Genomic DNA, 19,412 nt, shown 5'->3' with positions numbered 1-19,412 from the left:
TTTTAATTTTATTCATGATTTCTGTGAAGTGATATTTGCTTAATTGTCATCCACTTGTTCTACCACATACACTCTGTGCTAGCCTTTACCTGCAATGTAAATAATTGCATAATAATAACCTTAAGAGCACAGTGTATACCCACTAAGCTGTTCTACAATACTTGAATGCTCTCTCCCCAACCTTATCCTCTATCAATTTTGTATGCATCATGCACATACCATGTTATATTTGTATGTATTGTGTACATTTACCACATGTATGATATACTCATCCTGATGATTTCATATGCCATGTTCTTGATTGTTTCCCCTCCTCTTCTCTCCCCCCCCCCCCCCCCCCCCCCCTCCTTTTTCTATATCTACCCAGCCAGCTCCAAGCAGATGGGCCCTCCCTTATGTGCTGCAGTTCAGCTTAAAGTTGCTTCCTGATTAACAGGGAGTTTTTCCTTGCCCCTGTTGCCATTGTGCTTGCAACAAGTGCAGTTGAGTGTCATCCGCAGAACAGTGACAGGAGACCCCATGGGAATGATCTCACCTAAGGAAGTGGTGTCAATGAAAAAAAAGGAGGGGTCCAAGTACCGATCCTTGAGGTACACCAGTGGAGAGTTGGGGAGATTTTGACACCTGTCCCTGCCATGACTCATTGAATGAACCTCCACTTAGGTACGATTCAAACCAATTGAGTGCTTTCCCCGAAATTCCCAATTCGGACAGCGTAGAGAGGATGATGTCATGGTTCACAGTGTCAGAGGCTGCTGACAAGACTAGTAGAATCAGTGCTGATGACTGAGCAGAAAAAAGAGCTGTTTCAGTAGAATGACCACTGTTAATAACAGACTGTTTAAGGTCTAGCAAATTATTCTGAGACACAAAATCAGAAACTTGCTTGAAGACAACCTTTTCAAGGATCTTCGACAAAAAAGGAAGAAGGGAGACAGGTCTATAATTCCTCACATTAGAAAATACTGTACCTTCGTACACTTCATCTTTAATGTTTGGTTATGTTTTCTAATACTCAGATAATAAAGCAATTCAATGAGAACACACACTCAATAAAATAGCTTTTACACCAGTGTTGTTATTGCCAAAACATTTCATTTCTGATGTATTTGATGACTGCACACCTGGTTGCATTAATTTTCCACAACCCATGGACATGGTGGGATTCTCTGGTTCTATCAAGAGAGCTACTGGAATACTTGTATTCACATGTAGTCCATGTTGAAAGCCTGTGGTGTGTAGACAAGAGACTATAGATGTTAAAGCCATATAATAATGCCGGACAAGATGGATACTTTCTTGTGCAAAGGCCTAACACAAAGGCCTGACGTCTCTATCTAAATATCTACGCATACACCTAAAAACCAGCCGCCCTCTAATTTAACCACTTAATTTAAGTAATTTTACGTGTAGATCTACTGGTGAAAAACAGTACAACGATATAAAAGTTTCAGTGTCATATACCATCAGAGTTGATACATCTGACAGAAATAATATTGCTTTCATAATATTACCAGTGATTCATCAAAACAGCATATAAAAATGATAATGGTTAACCTACTGCACCCTAGGGTCAACCTAAAGAAGTAAATCAACTTCTCTTCTAAGCACTTTGACAGCTGCCATTTGGACAATTCACAATGTCCAAATGGCAATCCAAGGAACAAATACTAAACACAATTTCTAATTTAGAAAGGCCTAATTTTGAAAATGAGAAGAATCAAGCTAAATTTGATTACCATCATAATAGTCCTATCATATAAAACAGGAAGCATGACCAGAGTAGCTTATTTGTAGTATGAGGAGACAAAGATAAAGATAACATTAAGAGAACATAATTAGCCTATGTGCAACAACAAACATGTAATGTCATCACTAAGTGTACTATATACATTTGAATATATGACATATATGAAACAGTTATGCTGAGGTTAAGTACATGTTGGCCATCACAAAAACTGTGATGTCTAGCTTTCAGGACTTAGCAGCAGCAGTGTCCAGTGTTTTAACCTGTAAGTGCATCTTAATGAGGCATTTTCGAAAATCTACCAGTGTTCTGCTAAAAAGTGCAAAAGACAAATCATGAGGTGTTCTGCTTATTAAATACAATGCATCGATGTACGTAAGCTACGTAAAGTATAGAACACTTATATCTGCAATCCCATGTTCAAGCATGAACTGAACTGAACTGAACAGCTGTTTGTTTGGAACACATAACCGGTTCAGGCAGCAGGATTATGGTTTAGCCCAGTGTACTGGACCAACAACATGGCATCTTTTCTGTCAGGGATCAGTATATTTATTACCCAAGGACAGTCAGGAGTCTATTACCCCTGGATAGTAATCATGGTACAAACTACCCCTCAGAAAGCTGAAATAGCCAAAACAATATTCTGCAAATAACATTCTATAAATGTGTGCCTTCAAAATTCTGTACCCCCTTATTTTTAGACCATGATATTGCTCCGTGCTAATGGATCCATACACACTCTCCCATTCAAAATCATTAAGATTTCCATTCATAACATCATCCATCCATTTGTAGTAGTGGTAGTTGTAGGTCCTTTCATATCTTCACATTCATGTTGTTCACTGAGCCCAGTCTTAGCCTCCAGGATGGCTCTCTGTAGTGCTTCCCCAGCAGGAAGTTTGTAGTAGTCCTCAGAGATATGCTCTATCTGCAGACAGACCCCAGGCTGCTGGAGGGCCAGCCCATGAATATGGGAGAACAGTAGGGGGAAGTCTGCGGTGAGGGTGTAGTGGGATGCCAGACCCATTACCGCTGGCACATCTGTCTCTTTAGAGTATTCAAAGTTTGCTGTAATGTATTTGGACAGGTCTTGGCCCCTGGCTTTGGCTCGACAGAGCTCCTCGCCAATCACAGCTACAATGGCTGAAGACATGTTTTGATCTGGATGGTCTTCTTCCTTCCCACCATCCTTTTTCTCCTGTGGTCTGTGATGGAGACCCGAGGAGCAGATGACCAGCACATATTCGCTCTCTGCAATCTTCCTGCTGTACCATCCCAGCACACCGTCCTCCATCAAACTTAGAGACTCCCACAGATCCAGAAAAACCTGATCAGAGAGGAGTTGTGAATTGCAGTCATGAATTATTAACAGTACCAAACCCAGTGTGTATTTTGTCCTGTGTTCTTTTTTTTTTTTTTTTTTTACCTTAATTGCCATATGCCTTTGCAGGAAAGCTGCAAGATGTAGGACAACCCGAACATGAGCAGGACCATCGCTGCTTGAATAGACTATCAGCAGGCTTGGTGGACTGGACTTACTGCTCACAGCCACACACTGTCCCTCAGGTCTGTCATGGAATTGCTGACAAATGTCTGAAGACATAAAACAATTCTTGAGTGATTAAAAAAAAAAATCCTCACAGTGTATTAGATTAAAGAGACAGGTTAGCTGATCGTAGATGGAGTGAGTAAAGAACCTCGGGAAGCCGGCTGGCGAAAATATCTGGTTATTCTAACTGACAAAGTTTAGCCTCGGAATTTCTAACGCACAGCACAGTAACCTCAGATTGTGCAATTACAGGTTACTGAGAATACACTTCGTTGTTATCTTTTAGGTGATATAAGGTGTGGTTTACACTGGACCTTTTTGGCAGGAAGGAATCATTTGTGTGAGGGGGTCACTTTGTAGTGTTTTAATTAAATGTGTGGAGGTCTCTGATGTTTGGGTGTACTTGATGTAAATGCGTCGTTTGTTCCATGGGAGAAGAGAATGTGAACAATAGGTTTACTTGAGGGGATTTTGATCCTAACATGATGGGTGTAAAGGTGTATGCCTACATGGTGATAAGAAAACCTTAAGGAAGGTGGGTGTGTCTGTGGGTCTAGTTAAAGGTGTAAGGGGGGTGTGTAGGAGAGGGGATATGAGAGGTATGAACGCCAGGCAGGAAGGGTCTTGATGACCACGATCATCTAAATGCTTATAGGCCTGGCTTCAACTATTACTCGCGGCTCAGACGAAAGGCAGGATTGAGGTGATATGCGAAGCCTTGTTAATAGACTCGGCACCAAACACCTGGTGTGGCTAAGACAAAGAACAGGGATAATTTAATATGCATAGTATGCAAAACTTACCAATATCTAACATAGAGGACTACAAATATTAGCTTTGGAATTACAGAAATTCCCCCACCCCCCCCCCCCCCCCACCCCCCTCACCCACACACACACACTCAAACACACACCCACACACACACACACACACACTCAAACACTCCCCACCTGGAGCTGTGTACTTCTTGTTTAGCTTGTCCCTTTTTCTCTTGCACAGAGCTATGAGAGCGGCAACAGTAGTGGCTAGGAACACGCCAAGAGAGAGCAGGGAGATGAGGAGGATGAGGTCTGAAAGTGATGAAGAGGTATCTGTGGAAACACATAATACAATCGACTCAATGTTTCACTAGTTCTGAAGTCACACTAAAATATCTGTGACGAAAGAAACATCAACATTTATATTTATGGGAAGGTAGTATAGTCATTTTAAATAACCCTTCTTGGGAACATTTTGATGTTGAGAACTTGTATTATCCCAGACCCTCTGCTTTTAGTTCTAAGATTCAATTTTAAGAAGGGAACCCACAGTTTACAAACACACCTTATTATAAAGATGAAGTCAGACATGTTATGATCAAAACTTACCTTCTCTTATTGGCAGTATCTCAATAAAGAATTTTTTCTTGACTGCATCTACCACATCAGCTGCTATCTGTTATATATTGAGTGTCACAATGCAGAAAAACAAAACAATGCTCATTATATTACACCAGTGCTTATGGTAACCGTTTAAATAACAACAAGCTACTGGAATCATTCACTGGAATGAAAAGTCACATTTTTTGGAATGATGTAATTTAATTCATTACTTTGGCTCACCACACAAGTGTAATTTACTCCAGGGTACAGATGGGACAAACGATACGTATATTGTGTGTTGTTATTTTTGAGGTCCTGAAAAAGAACATTTGGGACATTTTTGAGGTCCTGAAAAAGAACATTTGGGACATAAACTACACATCGTTCTGCTTTGAGGCAAAACCTACTTACTGGCTCCAATGCTGTGTATGTCCTTTCACCCCCACCATAGCACGATGACAAATAACGACCGAGCTGTAGATCGGGGGGTGCAAGGTTGAACGTTACATTGATGTCATGACCATCTTGCTCTACAACGAGGTATGTTGGGTACCAGTCTGTGGAAAACCAAGTAAACAGTGGCTCAAACATTGAACATCTGTCTCCACTCCCCACTGCTACCAATGCGGTGTTGTGTGTAAGGTCATAAAAAGTCAGACCAGTCAAACCAGTTTCAGTTTCCGTGTAAACCATAAAAAGGTTTCATAAATATTATGTATTAAATGATTCTGTTGGAATGTGTGTATTCGTTGAATCAGTGGTTACTCACCTTTTTTGCATTTCTCTAGTCCATTTTTCTGAGGGCATGCTGTACAATTACAGAGAAGAAAGTAAAAGCATTACGATCCCTTGCCTGTCATTTTCTTTCGGCAGACCATGAGTTATGTGTGTGCAGCCCTCTTTAAGCAAACTGTTATGGATAGGGAAAAGTCAAATATGTGTTTTGGTGTGGTGCGACCTTGAACGCCTTTGGGTCACTAACTAGCACTGACTTACTGATTGTGCTGAACAGTTTCTTATGGTAAAATCGGTCCCACTTCTCAGGCACGGGCAGTGCCATTACTGTCACTGCATACTGAGTATCCAGAGGCAACATAGGGAAGGGTTCTGAGTAGTAAATCTAGGAAGAAAAACAACTTTTGTAAACACGTACATTTTATATTTATGTATGTATTCTGGTCATTCTTTTTGTGGTAAATATTTCTAACCAAGAAAAAGGGACTATTATTGAGTAGCTTTAAATTGTACCATTTGGGTATGAGCTGGTGTCAGGGACAGGTTCTGCTGCATCAAGAAAAGCTGACAGACTACCTGAGCCCCACCCAAGGCGTGTAAGGAAACTTGAAATCCTCGCAGGAAGGCAATTCCTGAGCCACAGAACAGACCACAAACCAACAAACAACAAAAACTATGAATGCATTTAAGTGAAAACTTAATAAAATAGCATTCATATTCATAGGAAAATGATATATGATAATTATAACATATGAAATAATATTTAATGAAATAACAGCCTTACTCTAATCAATCATCAGATCATGGTCTACCTTTTCTGCCAAACCTACATTTAAGGAAAATATATCTATAACTCAGACGTTGGTGCTATCATCTAGACTTTGAACTATGTACTGGGAGCACTGTTTGTCATATGTACCAATCTATGTCTTAAATAACTTTTTACAGGGAAGGAAAAAAAATCGTCTTAGTTGACCTTCCTCTGGAATTACCGTGTTTACTGGGGCTCCATGATATAATGGCAGTCTCATGTTTCGGATCAAGATTGGGCAAGAACTCAACGACCACATTTTGTGGAGCGTGAACATAATGCTGACAAATGTGTGGAGTTTCACCTAGAAAAGCATGACATGGCCAAGGAACACAAGCTGACCAGAGAGAAAGAGAAAATCATTATAATAATTCAGGGAAGGCAAACAAGTCATCATAAAAATAAGAGGAGAATTGAGGGCAGAATAAAGCATTGCATATGTATAAGTGGGGTGACAATTTTAAGAATTTAGGGCAATCAGCTTCATTGTTTGTTAAAGAGTAAATACATGACACAATCTGTTTTTTCAGACTCAAAAATCAACATTAGCATGCGGTGACAACAAAATACCTCCATACTAACCTCCAAATGGAGAGGTAAATCCTAAAGCTGTTTTAACGTTATCCTGTGTTATTCGGCAGTACTTGCATTCAGGTTCACCCTGGTAGAGTAAAGATATACAGATACAATTATGAATGACTGAACTAATCCTCAGGGTCACAGAGAAATAACACATGAAATGTTCAGCCTAGAGGACAGGAGACTTAATATGTCCCAATACCTAAGGACAATGCATGACCTCAGCTTCTAGTACAGGTGCCCAACTAGTCTAAAACCTTGTTAATGTACGTAAAATACGTTAATGTATATCAGCAGTCGGTAAACTTTACAATCTAAAGACCTATGTTTTGGTCAGAAAGAAATCAAAATATACAAAAAAGATTTGAGCCGTTTAAATGCAGGTACTACATCCTAATAGTTTAGCTTATGAGCCCATCAACATACTAATAGTTCTAAGTAAGCATTCCTTCATTTGTTTTACTATATAGTAAGTCAGCAGTTACATTCCTGCACTTCTTTTTCCTCTTTTCTAGGTTGTTGTTTTTCTAATTCTCATGTAAAGTAGTATTTATTGTTACACCATGCTTTTTTATTGCTCTTAGCTTGACTGTTCTCTCCCTTGTACGTCGCTTTGGACAAAAGCGTCTGCTAAATGACTAAATGTAAATGTAAATATAGGTAGGCGGTAGGTTACTTATTTTGTATTTCATCCATAGCTAGCTTAAGAAAACTCACTAAGCCACCGTCGAGATGTAGCAGATGACGCGCATTTAGTTCATGAAATGTTACATTATTTTGTATTCAGTGTATACCCTTCATATTTTTACAATTGGATAATGTAAGGAGATATATTCTTCAATTTGTTTTTACAAAGCCGAGAGCCACTAGAGGAGCTAAAGGGATCCGCGGGTAGCCAACCCCTGACCTTTATCCTGTTTGTATCTTTCAGTGTCAACAGTAGGCTACATAGCCTACTACAAATTCTGAGAAAAGAAGCGTCACAGCAGCCTACATGAAAGCAAACCACTTTAGCTATTTAACTTCATACTGATAAATATAACCAAACAGACCCAATAGGGCTGTAGCCAGCTGCTTTCTCATCAACCAGATAAAGTTTAAACATCAGATTATTAGTACCGAGTTCACAGGCTTACCTTCCGAATGCAGTTCAGCGTACAGTTTTGTGGGTGGATTTGCTCTTCGAGAGCTCCAGAATGAAGGAGCAAAGACAGGCAAAGGGTCAGTGTGCCCCGCCACATTGCAACCCACCTAGGTGCCAAGGTGGCGGACGTAGTACACAAGGATTCCAAACACAAATGTCTGGCTCTCAAAGTCGCACCCGTAGTACAAACCAATTGCGATCCAACTATGTTGGACGGTGAGAAAAGGTTGCACAAACAGAGAAGGTTCAGGGAGTGGTGCCTTTGGGCAGTATCTGTTCACTAGAGGTCTCTTTAGAGTACAGGAGGCGCGGCAAAAAAGAGCACGTGGATAGGGCCATTAAAATTAGTATCGGTCACAAAATCCACGTATTGAATGGTATTTACAACTCTATGGGTGAATTAGGCCATTCTTACGTTAAGGCTATACAATACCACTCTATTGAATTAATTCCTCAGGTATGCTACAAGAGGTCCCCTTGACAGTTGTACCTTCTGTGCTTGGAATGACGTGTTATCCTTGACCAAGGTGCAAAATATTGTGGTGGGCGAGTTTAATTGCCATACATATTAAAGCAACATTATGCAACAATTTTACCTTAAAGTTAAACTATGCAACAATTTGACACTTTTTGAGGTATGGTTTTATAGGCAACTAGTTTTGGTACCATCCTCAAATTCATTTTGATTGCATATTGTCATGTGGAGGACAGATAAACCCCTGTTTCTTTCCCACTAGCCATCCAGGATATGCCCTATGTAGTTCTGTGTTTCCTGGCTGGAACACCCTGCAAAAATGGAAGAAAAGCTTTCACGGCATGACATTGCCAGCTATACTGCCAAGCTTCTATCAGTGTGAACTGGGCTGTTGGTGGTGTTTGCAAGGTTTTTTTGTATGCCTTTTAGGTAGTTAGCTTGCTAGCTTTGGAACAAAACTCCTTATTGCTGCTTTAAAGTAACAGCTTCAAAATCATTTTGGTTGTACACTATCTTGTAATACAGAGAAATTGCATCTGTGCCACTGCCACAGCACACCTGGTATTGCATGTACTACATGTAACTTTGGGGTACGAGACCTCTTGCGAGAACTTTGAAAACCTAACTTAATCCATATGCCTCACTTTTCTTTCTCTCTCCCTCTCATCAGCTAGCTTGTAATAAATTACACACTCCAGTGTATATTAAGCATGACACCAACATAATTGTACACATTCAAACACTTATAAAACAATGTATATAGGCAGTGAGACACTTGATCTCAATTTGTTTAATTCAGCACTCTTTCCTTTTTTTTATTTATTTATTTTTGCAATGTGGAGCGTAGACCCTTTTACATTTCACTACATTTGTGTATGTGAAAAATAAAGCACTTGAATTGAATTGAATTGAATTGAATATGGGGTAAAAACACAAGCAGTATTTCAGTAAAACTAAAATGTCATGTTAGCGTTCATCTCCGATGTCACAATAAATAACACTATGCAGTCATATTTGTGTAAAATCTTGTGATATTACTCTATCTTGTGTTAATCTACCTACATGCTTCTTTGGCTTCTGCCGTTGTCTTCGCCGGTTCCATATCCTGCAGCTTGTCAACAAATACAGAGGGTCTCGAGGCGCGATTTGTATTGTTTTACAACAGTGGTGTAAGTGAGCTACACTCCGCAACTTTAGCACGGGGAGCTCAGTAGCAAAAAAAATACATATCCTCACATAATGGGGTTTTAAGGTTTTTTTTCAAGCCACACAATATTAACTGGATGGAACACTCTCCACCATTTTTATTGGTGATTTAATAATTTGTCAAATTCTACAAGATCTTCATAATTTAGCATCCCCAGATAGTGAAAATTGAAACAAATTGTATGTTGGTATTTGCACAGTTATATGATTTAGACAGAGAGGAATGAGGATAAATAAACTGTTCATAATATTTTATTGACGACACCAACTTCTGCAATGAAACTAAATACAGTTCAATGAATCTATGACCTAGACCTAGAACAGATCTGGTTGATGAATATATACATTTAAAAAAACAATTTAGGGTAGTCTCCTTTCCTTGGTATTTGAGACAGGAAATAAAATGTTCTGATATTGCGAGTATGAAATCTGTAAGTAACATAACGTTGATACTGGAGGGAGATTCATCACCGGATCTGCAAACATAAAGTGAGCCAAGCTTTAGTTATAATGTCACTTTTACTAAAAACATTACAAATTGAAGTGCAATTTCTATGGTCCCTATAGAAGTGGTTATTATGACAATCTATGTATTATCCTGCTATGAACCTCTCACTGCATATTTCAGGGTTACGGAAGACACGATTGAACTAGAAAAACCCACAGCCATAAATCACAGCAAGCAAGCACATGCATTGTTTCTCAACATAATCTTATTCCCTGAGGCATTTTATTCACAGACCTACCGCAACTACTATGTGAAGGATGCATATTACTTATGAATCAATTCACTTGTGCAACTACCATGGTACTGGAACTGCTTACCGTGTATTTATCCCATTTCTTCTCTGGGTCATATGGCTCCCATCGACTGGCGGGAAAGATGTGCTTGTTTTTCTCATACCAGCTTCGCAGGACCACTTTACCTGCATGGGACTATTCACAACAGAGTACAACATAGCCAGTCACATTCCAGACTTTAACACATTTGCCATATGCAAGGCTAAAATTCAACATAGACCATTCATTCAATTTCATTTTTTCCATGATTTTCCAACACTGGCAAGACAAAGTCCAAAAGAGAGTTACTCATTTGTTTGAGTGTAAATTAATTTCTATTGTCCGTGCAGGTCACACTAACTAGCACGAGACGCTGCAATAGCCTATAACCAATAGTAACTAACGCTACAATGCAAGTGTGCAGTGTTGACAGATTTGTGATTTGTTTCCACCCCTTTAGCAGTATCAATTCATTAATCAAGTAAAAGCCCAAATATTATGTGCAAAATGTTGCATAGTTGTAGTGTAGGGTACAGTATATAACATTCCTGGTATCAACCCAAATTATTCTACACCAGCTCACTATTTATTTACCAGTCCAACAACACTATAGCCATTGTGGTTGAGCAGGTTTTGACAATTCCGTGTTTGTAGCCTACATTGCCATCTTGTTTATGAATAGCATATCTGTTTTGAGAACTCTTTATGAATTATGTGTATTGGCTGTATTATCATATAATTACTAGCTGCCATGCGAGCCGTCAGTTAAAGTTTGGTGAGCTGCATGAGGTTTGCGAGCCGCGCAATGAGTAACACTGACCTACATCAAATCACCAGATTTTAGAAAAAGTTCTTATACTTTTTACAGTTCTGCTGTCATTGGTTTCAAACTGACAATTTCAGTTTTACTGTCGTTGCTTGTAAATGCCATGACAAAAGTCAGGTCTATATTTTACATCTGGAATGAGCATTCTTAAAGAGGGTGTGGGCCCCGTTTTACTTCTGCAATGAAAATAGCATTACCTCATCTTTCTCAACGGTAGCATCGTTTATCAATCGGATGTCATCGTGTACATCAAAGCTGAAGAGCGGTCCTGAAAAAGCAGACAATCAAAATGGTTTGCTGTAACGTAGCGTTCCAGATACTCAACTTCCTTTTCTCTGTGAGAAAACCAACCCCTAGACCGTCCAGAAATGAGCACTTTTTGATTTCCTGTCAATAAATAAATAATAAACAAATTGATTTCCTGTCAATAACTAAATAAAGCCACTCACCACTTTTGCCTCTGGCTTTTGTCACTATGAAGTCATAGAAGCTGTGGTGCTGTGAACAGATATTTGAAATATGAATTAATTAATTTTTCTGTTGTTCTGAATTATAATGAGCATGTCAAGCATAGACGGCAGCAAGTGAGGAGGGCAAGTGAAGAGGGCAGGGCAAACCTCCACTTACATGGGGAATGATCAGATCCTCTTTGATGTACATTAGCTGCTCCACACCAGCTGATCTGAGGCAAACAGACAGAAAGGTTCAACTTGTGTCAGGGGATACTGCACTGAGTAGATTCACAACACTTGTCCACACTTCCTGTTCTTGACCGTTCAGAAAATACAGCTCAGGTCGTACTAAGACCAAAAGAATCGGTACGGAGTGTTTCAGGTGTTTCAAGTGCAGCATCTACTCTTAACTCAGTGACTTAATTCACGGAAACATCTCACCTCTCTCATAATTCATAGACCGTTATGTCTACATGGATATGTTTATGCCTTAAGCCCACAATTATGTCATAATTCTGAGCAATGGTTGATGACAGGTCATAAAAAAAAACATTTACCTTAGCTCACTGAAATCTTTCCTCAAGATTTCCAGCGCCTTTTGTAAGAAGTTCTGAATAGTATTGCCTTTCTTCATCTGCATAAACAAAATAAATTCAGCATTACTCACAACTCAACCCTCATCATCAAATATGCATAGACGGTAATATTTGATGGATGATGCATTAATGTAATGCTAAACAGCATATTACTAACAACAGAAGAGAGCAGTAACTTGATTGGTTTTAACCTTCTAGCAGAATATTAAACTGTAAGTAACAAACTAATGAAGCAACACCTCTCTCTTGCATACATACATCATACGATATTGGGGTCTGATACAACTTATAGAAGATAAAATTGAGCTTGGTAAAGTTAGTGCCGTTGTAGCCAAGCTCTGTGTCTGCATTTGTTGTCTGTTTTCATATCTCTTCTTTAATTTCCAACTGCATGGGCAGCACACATATCACCCTAATCAATTTACAGAGTGAGATTAGGGGCCTTAATTTGATTGATGGGCTACTAGCAAAGCAATGAGCAACGCCCATGAAGTAAAGCTATTGTTTGGCGTGTGGGAGCATTGCGCTGACCCACTCATGTCTGCGCTTATCATCTTGCTCATGGTGTTAAATTAGCAAAACATTTTTGACAAGTTATTAACTTAGCTTTAGTTCATGAGTGGCGGACCTTGCATTGTTGCTTTAATCATTGCCAGTTGCCCGTGAATGAAATTAGGGGCCTTAAGTTTGACATAGGTCCAATTTCAGCTTTCTGGATTTCATTAGCATTAACTACAATTTGTAGACCTCAAGGGTTGTACAGTTTTTCCTGGGTCAACATCGGGCACTGATAAGGAGTGAGGCAGGGGAGGCATCATAGCAATGTTAGTCAGTTACTGAATATAGAACTAACTATCCTCGCTCTTACCACTAATTCACGTCATGACGCTTTCTATTCACCTGTCCTTTCATCTGCCAAATCTTTTATTTGTTTTCGTTATATGTATTTATTTACCAAACCATATCTAAAGAGTTGAAATTGTCAGGCGGTTGGAATCTCCCTGAAAAATATTTACCTTGACAGTCTTTCTGTGACCTGAGCCATCCCAGTAACTGAAGGTGATTTCAATTTCCTCACCTAAAAGGCAACCATACACATTAATAGTGATAAGTGTTAAATACTGTAGTGGGACAGCAGTCGTCTTTTAGTTGGTATGGCTGTTACAAGTCACAGTATTTTAAGCAATGATGCACTACTGTGTTAAACGTTTTTTTTTACTTTTGATCTTCTCCTGCTTCCCCTCCCATTCCTGCCGTAGTTCCTCTCGTAGACGATTCTCCTCTTCCTGTATGTGAGCACACACACACACACACACACACACACACACACACACACACACACACACACACACACACACACACACACACACACACACACACACACACACACACACACACACACACACACACACACACACACACCTGTTATTATGCACCTGCACAGCAGAGACATGAAACATACAAAGCAGAGGGCTGCTTTGCACTAACCACAACAGGGAAAATGAGCCTGGTTCCTCACCTCTCTGTCTCGATCTGGTAGAAAGCTGGTGTCCACATCTGGATTCTTCCCCAGTTTCTTCTTCTTCACTGGAAAGTCTGTCACAAAAATACAGTGTTTGATAATGTCACTGTTTTATTTCAGTCTGTGGAGTGGATTTTAAAAGAAGAAAGCTTTACTCACAGTCCTCCTCCATGTCTTCCTCTTCCTCATTGTCATTCTCCTCCTCCTCCTCCTCCTCCTCATCTTCTCCCTCGTCAGGGTTGAAGGACAAGCTAGCAATCTTTCTCTTTTGCTCTTCCTTCCGCTTCTTCTCTTTCTGCTTTTCTAGTTTCCTGGTTTAGAGGTGCAAAGACAAGGTCAGGATAGGGGTTACATGTTTTCGTTCCATCGTACTAAAAACAATCTGTCAATGACTCATTATCTTCAACAATTACTGCAATTATTAAGTTCATGTTCATAAGAAGAAAACTAAATTACATTTATGTTGAATAAAAGGAACTTTATGTTGAATAAAACACTAACTACACAAGTACGAGTTGAAATAAAATAAAATATATTGGAAGCATGTGCAGGGGAGGAACATGCACTTACAGTTGCAATTCCTTGGATTGCTCCTTCTTAGCCAGCTGTTTTTCTCTCTCTTTGACTAAGGCCTCTTGTTTTGCCTTCATGTCATTAAGCGTCACCAGACCTTTGGGCAAAAAGCAATATATTTAAGTTCTAACTTAAGTAAGTAATCAAATTGAGGGACTGTTTACATCCAAAACAGTTTGACCTTTGAACTTACCCACAGTGCTGGATTTGAGTTCTTGTTCCACTGCATCATAATGAGCAGAGAACTTCTTATCAATGTTGGACTTCACCATATTGTCCTGGAGAAAACAAAGCACATTCACATTAACAGATATTTCAAGCAAAGAACATGCATCTGATACTCTTTACTGCAGGTGTCTACAGTCTCCATTTCTATTTCATAACCTGCAACAGCACTGTCGCATTAAGCATGGGACAGAATATTTACAACACATGATTCAATTGACCTATGATAGTGTGAGCCAAATAAGAGGGTGATCCACAAATATTACACTGACGTTTTGATTCATAAGTTGAATCCTGAACCCTGCAGTCAAAGTTAGTTTAAAGTGATTTCCACTTTCAGCATGCCTGCACTTGAACCGTGCACGCCCTACAGTGCATAATTAAAAATGTTTTTAACATGTCGGCTCAAACACCGCACACAAACCACAAAAAGGGCACAGGTACGCCCATTTGTTTTCTTGTGGTATGGACTTACAATGGTTACAAAGCCATGATGAACAGAGTTTCGTAAATCACTGCATTTTACCCTTTTTGATTCTTAAATATTAGTCTTCTAAACAGTCAGCAAATGAATCAAAAATGACAATAAATCAAGGCAAACATAATACACAGCAGCAACGTTCCTTTAGAAGTGCCTAATAATAAGTCAGAAACCATGTCCTTGTTTTCACAATACAAAACTTAAAATAGAGGCTAGTCAAGTCCCAGCACGCATGGTACCATAAAAGGATTACAAAAGGATTTGAGCCGTGTCCCCAAAACATGCACAACTGCCATTATTACCTCAAAGAAACCTGTTGTCACATGTGATCAACACAAGTAAGCTTAATTTTCAAACATTTACATTGTTACAATACATTAACATTTTAGACCATGTCTACTTATATCCATCATAGTTGTTTACATGCTGAGGGGTTGTCTGATTGTCAGATTTTGGTGAAATATTCATTCATCAATACATTAATCCAGTCACCCACCAAAGGGCCAGCTAGACCAAGTTATGTACTAGGCCTGGGATACTCGCAGACGGCAGTAGTCGTTGATATTTTAGCCCATTCACTGAGGGCCAAGTAGTAAAGTTCCGTGGGCACCCATTGTGTTTCTAGCTTTTCTTATTATTATGCATCTTGCATCTTCTTTCTTCTTCTGCCTTTGGAGTCTATGGCAACCCCTAGAACCATAAGGTAGGCTACAATGTTTTGAAATTTGGCAGACTTTTTGGGGACAGTCACATGATTCGTCTCAAACATTCTAGCTCCACCAACAGGTTGGACATACACTTACGCTCGTCACATTTGAACCGTGTCCCCGACTTTCAAAAATGAGGTACCACTTAAGTCATTGGATCAAGCAGAGTTCAATACACCCAATTTCTAAAAGACCATACTGGATTTTATGGGGGGGAAATATATATATATATATATATTTTTTTTTCACAGACCACAAAAAGCATTGAAAGCGTTTGTCTGTCACAGCCAATCAGAATCGACAGTAAAGCCGCTAAACAGGAAGCAAGGTCATATCTCAACAATGCTTTATAAACCAAATTTGGTACATGGACTTGGGACCCCATTTTGGGCAAGCACAAAATATTTGCATTATTTGACCACTAGGGAGTGCTGCAATAAGCAAAAAAAAGTTGTTTTGTGTTAATACCGCGGGAGGTCCCAAGGCCAAGACATAGCAACTTGTCATGTCAACCTAACTGATGCAGCCGCGGCCGATTATATTCAAATCTTTGGTCAATTGTCATTAAAACTTGCTGTGAGTGCATACAGCCATGCCCTTGACATAATGACACGACGTGTCCATGGCAACTATGCTCTGCTGGTCTGCTTGGCCCCCTCATCGCTGCTTGCAGATATGTTGAATGCTTGCATTCATTTCACAAAATGTGCCATATTATATTATAGCAATGCTTTGCTGCCCAGTAATTTAAATCTACATACTAACTGCACATGCCCTGTAAACAGATTTCCTTGTACTGCGTTTTTGGTTAAATGTGCATATATCACAATATAGCTAAGAACTCCAGAGGGCGCTGCCAACATCGACTACAGTCACGTACAACTCCAGTGCATCTTCACTCTGCAAACCGACAGTTTCCCAGATCTTCGGACTGGTACATTATATGAAGCTTGGTACATGAAGTGTTGTTTAGATCAAACCACGTTAAATAACATTAGATTTGTTATATATTACCTCTGCAATTTTTTTCTTCAACTGCTCCAGTTGCTCTCGTTCTCTTTCACGCTTTTTCGTCAACTGCATGGCTCGTCCAGCCTCGCTGGCTGCTCCTTTATACTGCGCCATGGCTTCAAATGTTCAGTAAACTATCAAAAGTATGTGATTCTCACACAATTTACGAGTAGAAAACCAACAAACCAACAAAACAATAATAAACACTATGGCGATTTCGCACCGACTGCTGGTCAACCTTCAATTCCGGGTCAAGTTGTAGAGGAAGTGACGTTGACCTGCTTGGATTGGTTTTCTAAATAAAAGTCCACACCTAGACGGTTAAGCATATTTGTCATGTAACATAGTTCTTAGTTCTTATAGGTAACATAGTTCTCAGTTCTTACAGGCATATGCTGTGTTTGAAATGCAATACTGGTCACTACATGCGTACTGGCCCAGAAACTCCTGAAAATGAGAACATTTTATTTTGTCAATATTAACACCAGCATTCAGAATCAGAATCAGAATTGGATTTATTGCATTGGATTTATTGAATTTTTTCTGGTGTGAAGGTGCATACAGTAAACATAAAAACATACAAACACAATAGGTACTACACATAACATAAAAACACAAATAAGTACTACACATAAGAAAAGTACTACACATAAGAACCAAAAAACAGAATATATACGATACAAATATAAAAACAATGAATATAAAAAAGTAAAGTGGAAAGTAGAATGCAAAATGCAAAACAGGAGTGCAATGTGAATGAGCAGTGTGCAATGTGCAATGTAATGTGTGTTAATGTAACACAGACTTGGGGTGTGGGATAAGAGTCCAGGTCAGGTGGGGGTCCCGGGCCTTGTTAATAAGGCCAACTGCAGCCGAGAAGAAGCTGGTTTTGTGGCGTGAGGTTTTGGTTCTGATGGACCGCATCCTCCTGCCGGAGGAAAGAACCTCAAAGAGTTTGTGACCCGGGTGGGAGGGATCGGCCACAATCTTACCTGCCCGCCTCAGGGTCCTAGAGGCGAACAGGTCCTGAAGAGATGGAAGATTGCCTTCTCAGCAGAACAGATGATATTGATGTGTTTCATCACAGTACAGTAATATAATTTTATTTACAGCAGTAAATAAGCAGGGTAAGAATCAGGGTGTACTACCTCTTTAAAAGTATCACTTATGTTTTTTTGTTTGGTTGTTTGTTTTGTGATTTGGCTGATATCAGCCAGCATCAAAGCAGAGATTATTTGCACGACTGCTGTTGTTTTATTAACATTCATTGTGAAAATATGTTTTACTACAGAAATCACATTTCATTTCATTTGCGTATAATACTATTTATTAGTATAGTATTATATACAAGACCAGTAACGTATTTTACGTGACTCAGTTAGCAGGAACTACATTGGCTTTGTTTGTACAAAAAAGGGTGGGTGAGGATGCATGGGGGGCACTTCACCAGCGTCCAGCCACCAGGGAGTGTGAGGGTTTGTAGATGTGTGGGGCACTTAACCAGACCAGCCAACACTTCACTACAGTTGACTTTCAGGCTCTGCTGATCACAACACGCTGTGAGGAAAACTCAAACGCAAACACGAAGGGGTCCTTAGCGTCAAGGTCCTCTCCCTCCAGTGCCACACACAAGGCCTTCTGCTGGTCCTCTTGATCCATTCACAGGACCTGTGAACATCCCCGGGTTGCTGTGGACCCACTGCACAACCAGGTGGAGGTCCTTCATGATGTTGGGCTGTTCCTTCAAAAAAATACCTGAGGTTGGGAACACCCCTTTAAAACCAGCTGTTGGTATTCCATTACCAGACATGAGTAACAACAACAGACAGACAAGCTGCCAGTAGTACATGCGGCGACAAAATGGTGGATGTACTTCCGAAACTGACTGTCAGGTGAGTGTTGGTCGTGCCTTCAGTGGGTTGCTGCCAGTGTGTCTGCGGGGCAGCCTAAGAAGAAGCTCCAGCGTTCCAGCCATCAGTGTCTTTGCCTCCTCAATTCATGCCTTTTGGATGATCAAAGTATGGTACTTTTAATAAAGTGTCATCACGAAGATGAGCAAAGTTTTCCTGTTTAAAAGTTGTCCTACCCTTCATGGAGAACCAAGTCACACTGTCATACACATGCAATGTGGGTAAACTGCAATGCAATTTTTGTGTTTACCTAACTTACATGAGTTACAACTTACTTACACAAAAACATTGTATTGGAATTGCTCCACATGGCTTATATGTATTATAATGTTTTTGTCCCTAGGTTTGCGTTCCAACTAAGGTTGAATAGGCTCAAAGCCCTTTTTGGGCAATAGCTCTAAAACAATTTTGTTTCGTATTTGTGGAGTGGCGCCACCTAGTAAATAATGTCCAAAGCAATAAAGCGAAAATCTTGTGATAGGTTCAAATTTAAGGAAATGTTCTTTGGACGACCCAATTTACGTGAAATGTTGTCCATAGGGGGCGCTGTAACTGACACATTTCAAGATCTCAGGAACCTTTAGGAAAATATTTTGAAATTTGGTATGCTTATACTTGGCAACATTTTTACATTTAGGTAAACAAAGAAGTCATATCAATTTCTTCACAACAAAATATTTATGCATATTTATTACATGATGTTCAGTTTCCCCTCGGAG

The 19,412-nt window shown here is 39.7% G+C and overlaps 2 protein-coding genes across 3 annotated transcripts; both read right to left on the bottom strand.

The window, feature by feature from the left end:
• Nucleotides 1–941: 941 nt before the first annotated feature.
• Nucleotides 942–8,310, bottom strand: si:ch211-207e14.4 (interleukin-17 receptor D). Of its 2 annotated transcripts, none has more exons than XM_012830988.3 (12): nucleotides 7,922–8,310; nucleotides 6,789–6,867; nucleotides 6,388–6,543; nucleotides 5,909–6,027; nucleotides 5,657–5,780; nucleotides 5,430–5,468; nucleotides 5,072–5,217; nucleotides 4,904–4,975; nucleotides 4,667–4,736; nucleotides 4,250–4,390; nucleotides 3,177–3,343; nucleotides 942–3,077 (listed from the first exon to the last, which is right to left on the bottom strand). In XM_012830988.3, exons 1-12 carry the CDS (start codon nucleotides 8,024–8,026, stop codon nucleotides 2,520–2,522), a joined length of 1,776 nt encoding a protein of 591 aa, XP_012686442.2. In that variant the 5' UTR covers nucleotides 8,027–8,310; the 3' UTR covers nucleotides 942–2,519. The 2 variants fall into 2 exon arrangements, with proteins under 2 accessions (XP_012686442.2, XP_012686441.2); XM_012830987.2 differs by having other exon boundaries at nucleotides 4,667–4,733; nucleotides 4,901–4,975; nucleotides 7,922–8,309.
• A 1,536-nt stretch (nucleotides 8,311–9,846) lies between these two features.
• fam50a (family with sequence similarity 50 member A) lies at nucleotides 9,847–17,065 on the bottom strand. The gene is made up of 13 exons (XM_012830978.3): nucleotides 16,787–17,065; nucleotides 14,553–14,637; nucleotides 14,357–14,456; nucleotides 13,946–14,097; nucleotides 13,784–13,860; nucleotides 13,484–13,550; nucleotides 13,281–13,342; nucleotides 12,226–12,302; nucleotides 11,844–11,898; nucleotides 11,666–11,714; nucleotides 11,414–11,484; nucleotides 10,436–10,546; nucleotides 9,847–10,086 (listed from the first exon to the last, which is right to left on the bottom strand). Exons 1-13 carry the CDS (start codon nucleotides 16,895–16,897, stop codon nucleotides 10,078–10,080), a joined length of 1,026 nt encoding a protein of 341 aa, XP_012686432.1. The 5' UTR covers nucleotides 16,898–17,065; the 3' UTR covers nucleotides 9,847–10,077.
• Between the last annotated feature and the right edge of the window lie 2,347 nt (nucleotides 17,066–19,412).

This window comes from Clupea harengus, chromosome 4, assembly GCF_900700415.2.
Source record: "Clupea harengus chromosome 4, Ch_v2.0.2, whole genome shotgun sequence".
NCBI lineage: Eukaryota > Metazoa > Chordata > Actinopteri > Clupeiformes > Clupeidae > Clupea > Clupea harengus.
The sequence above is the reverse complement of the archived record's forward strand: the minus strand, read 5'-3'. Positions and strand labels throughout refer to the sequence as shown.

Bases quoted from the DNA above. Each gene is read 5' to 3' on its own strand.
- si:ch211-207e14.4 (XM_012830988.3), bottom strand. From the start codon at position 8,026: ATGTGGCGGGGCACACTGACCCTTTGCCTGTCTTTGCTCCTTCATTCT. The intron at 5,218-5,429 runs GTGAGTAACCAC...GGTTTTCCACAG, and splicing joins ACTAGAGAAATGCAAAAAAG to ACTGGTACCCAACATACCTC. The intron at 4,391-4,666 runs GTAAGTTTTGAT...GTGTTTCCACAG, and splicing joins GATACTGCCAATAAGAGAAG to ATACCTCTTCATCACTTTCA.
- fam50a (XM_012830978.3), bottom strand. From the start codon at position 16,897: ATGGCGCAGTATAAAGGAGCAGCCAGCGAGGCTGGACGAGCCATGCAG. The intron at 14,457-14,552 runs GTAAGTTCAAAG...TTTTGCCCAAAG, and splicing joins ACTCAAATCCAGCACTGTGG to GTCTGGTGACGCTTAATGAC. The intron at 11,899-12,225 runs GTAAATGTTTTT...TGTTTGCCTCAG, and splicing joins AAAGATTTCAGTGAGCTAAG to ATCAGCTGGTGTGGAGCAGC.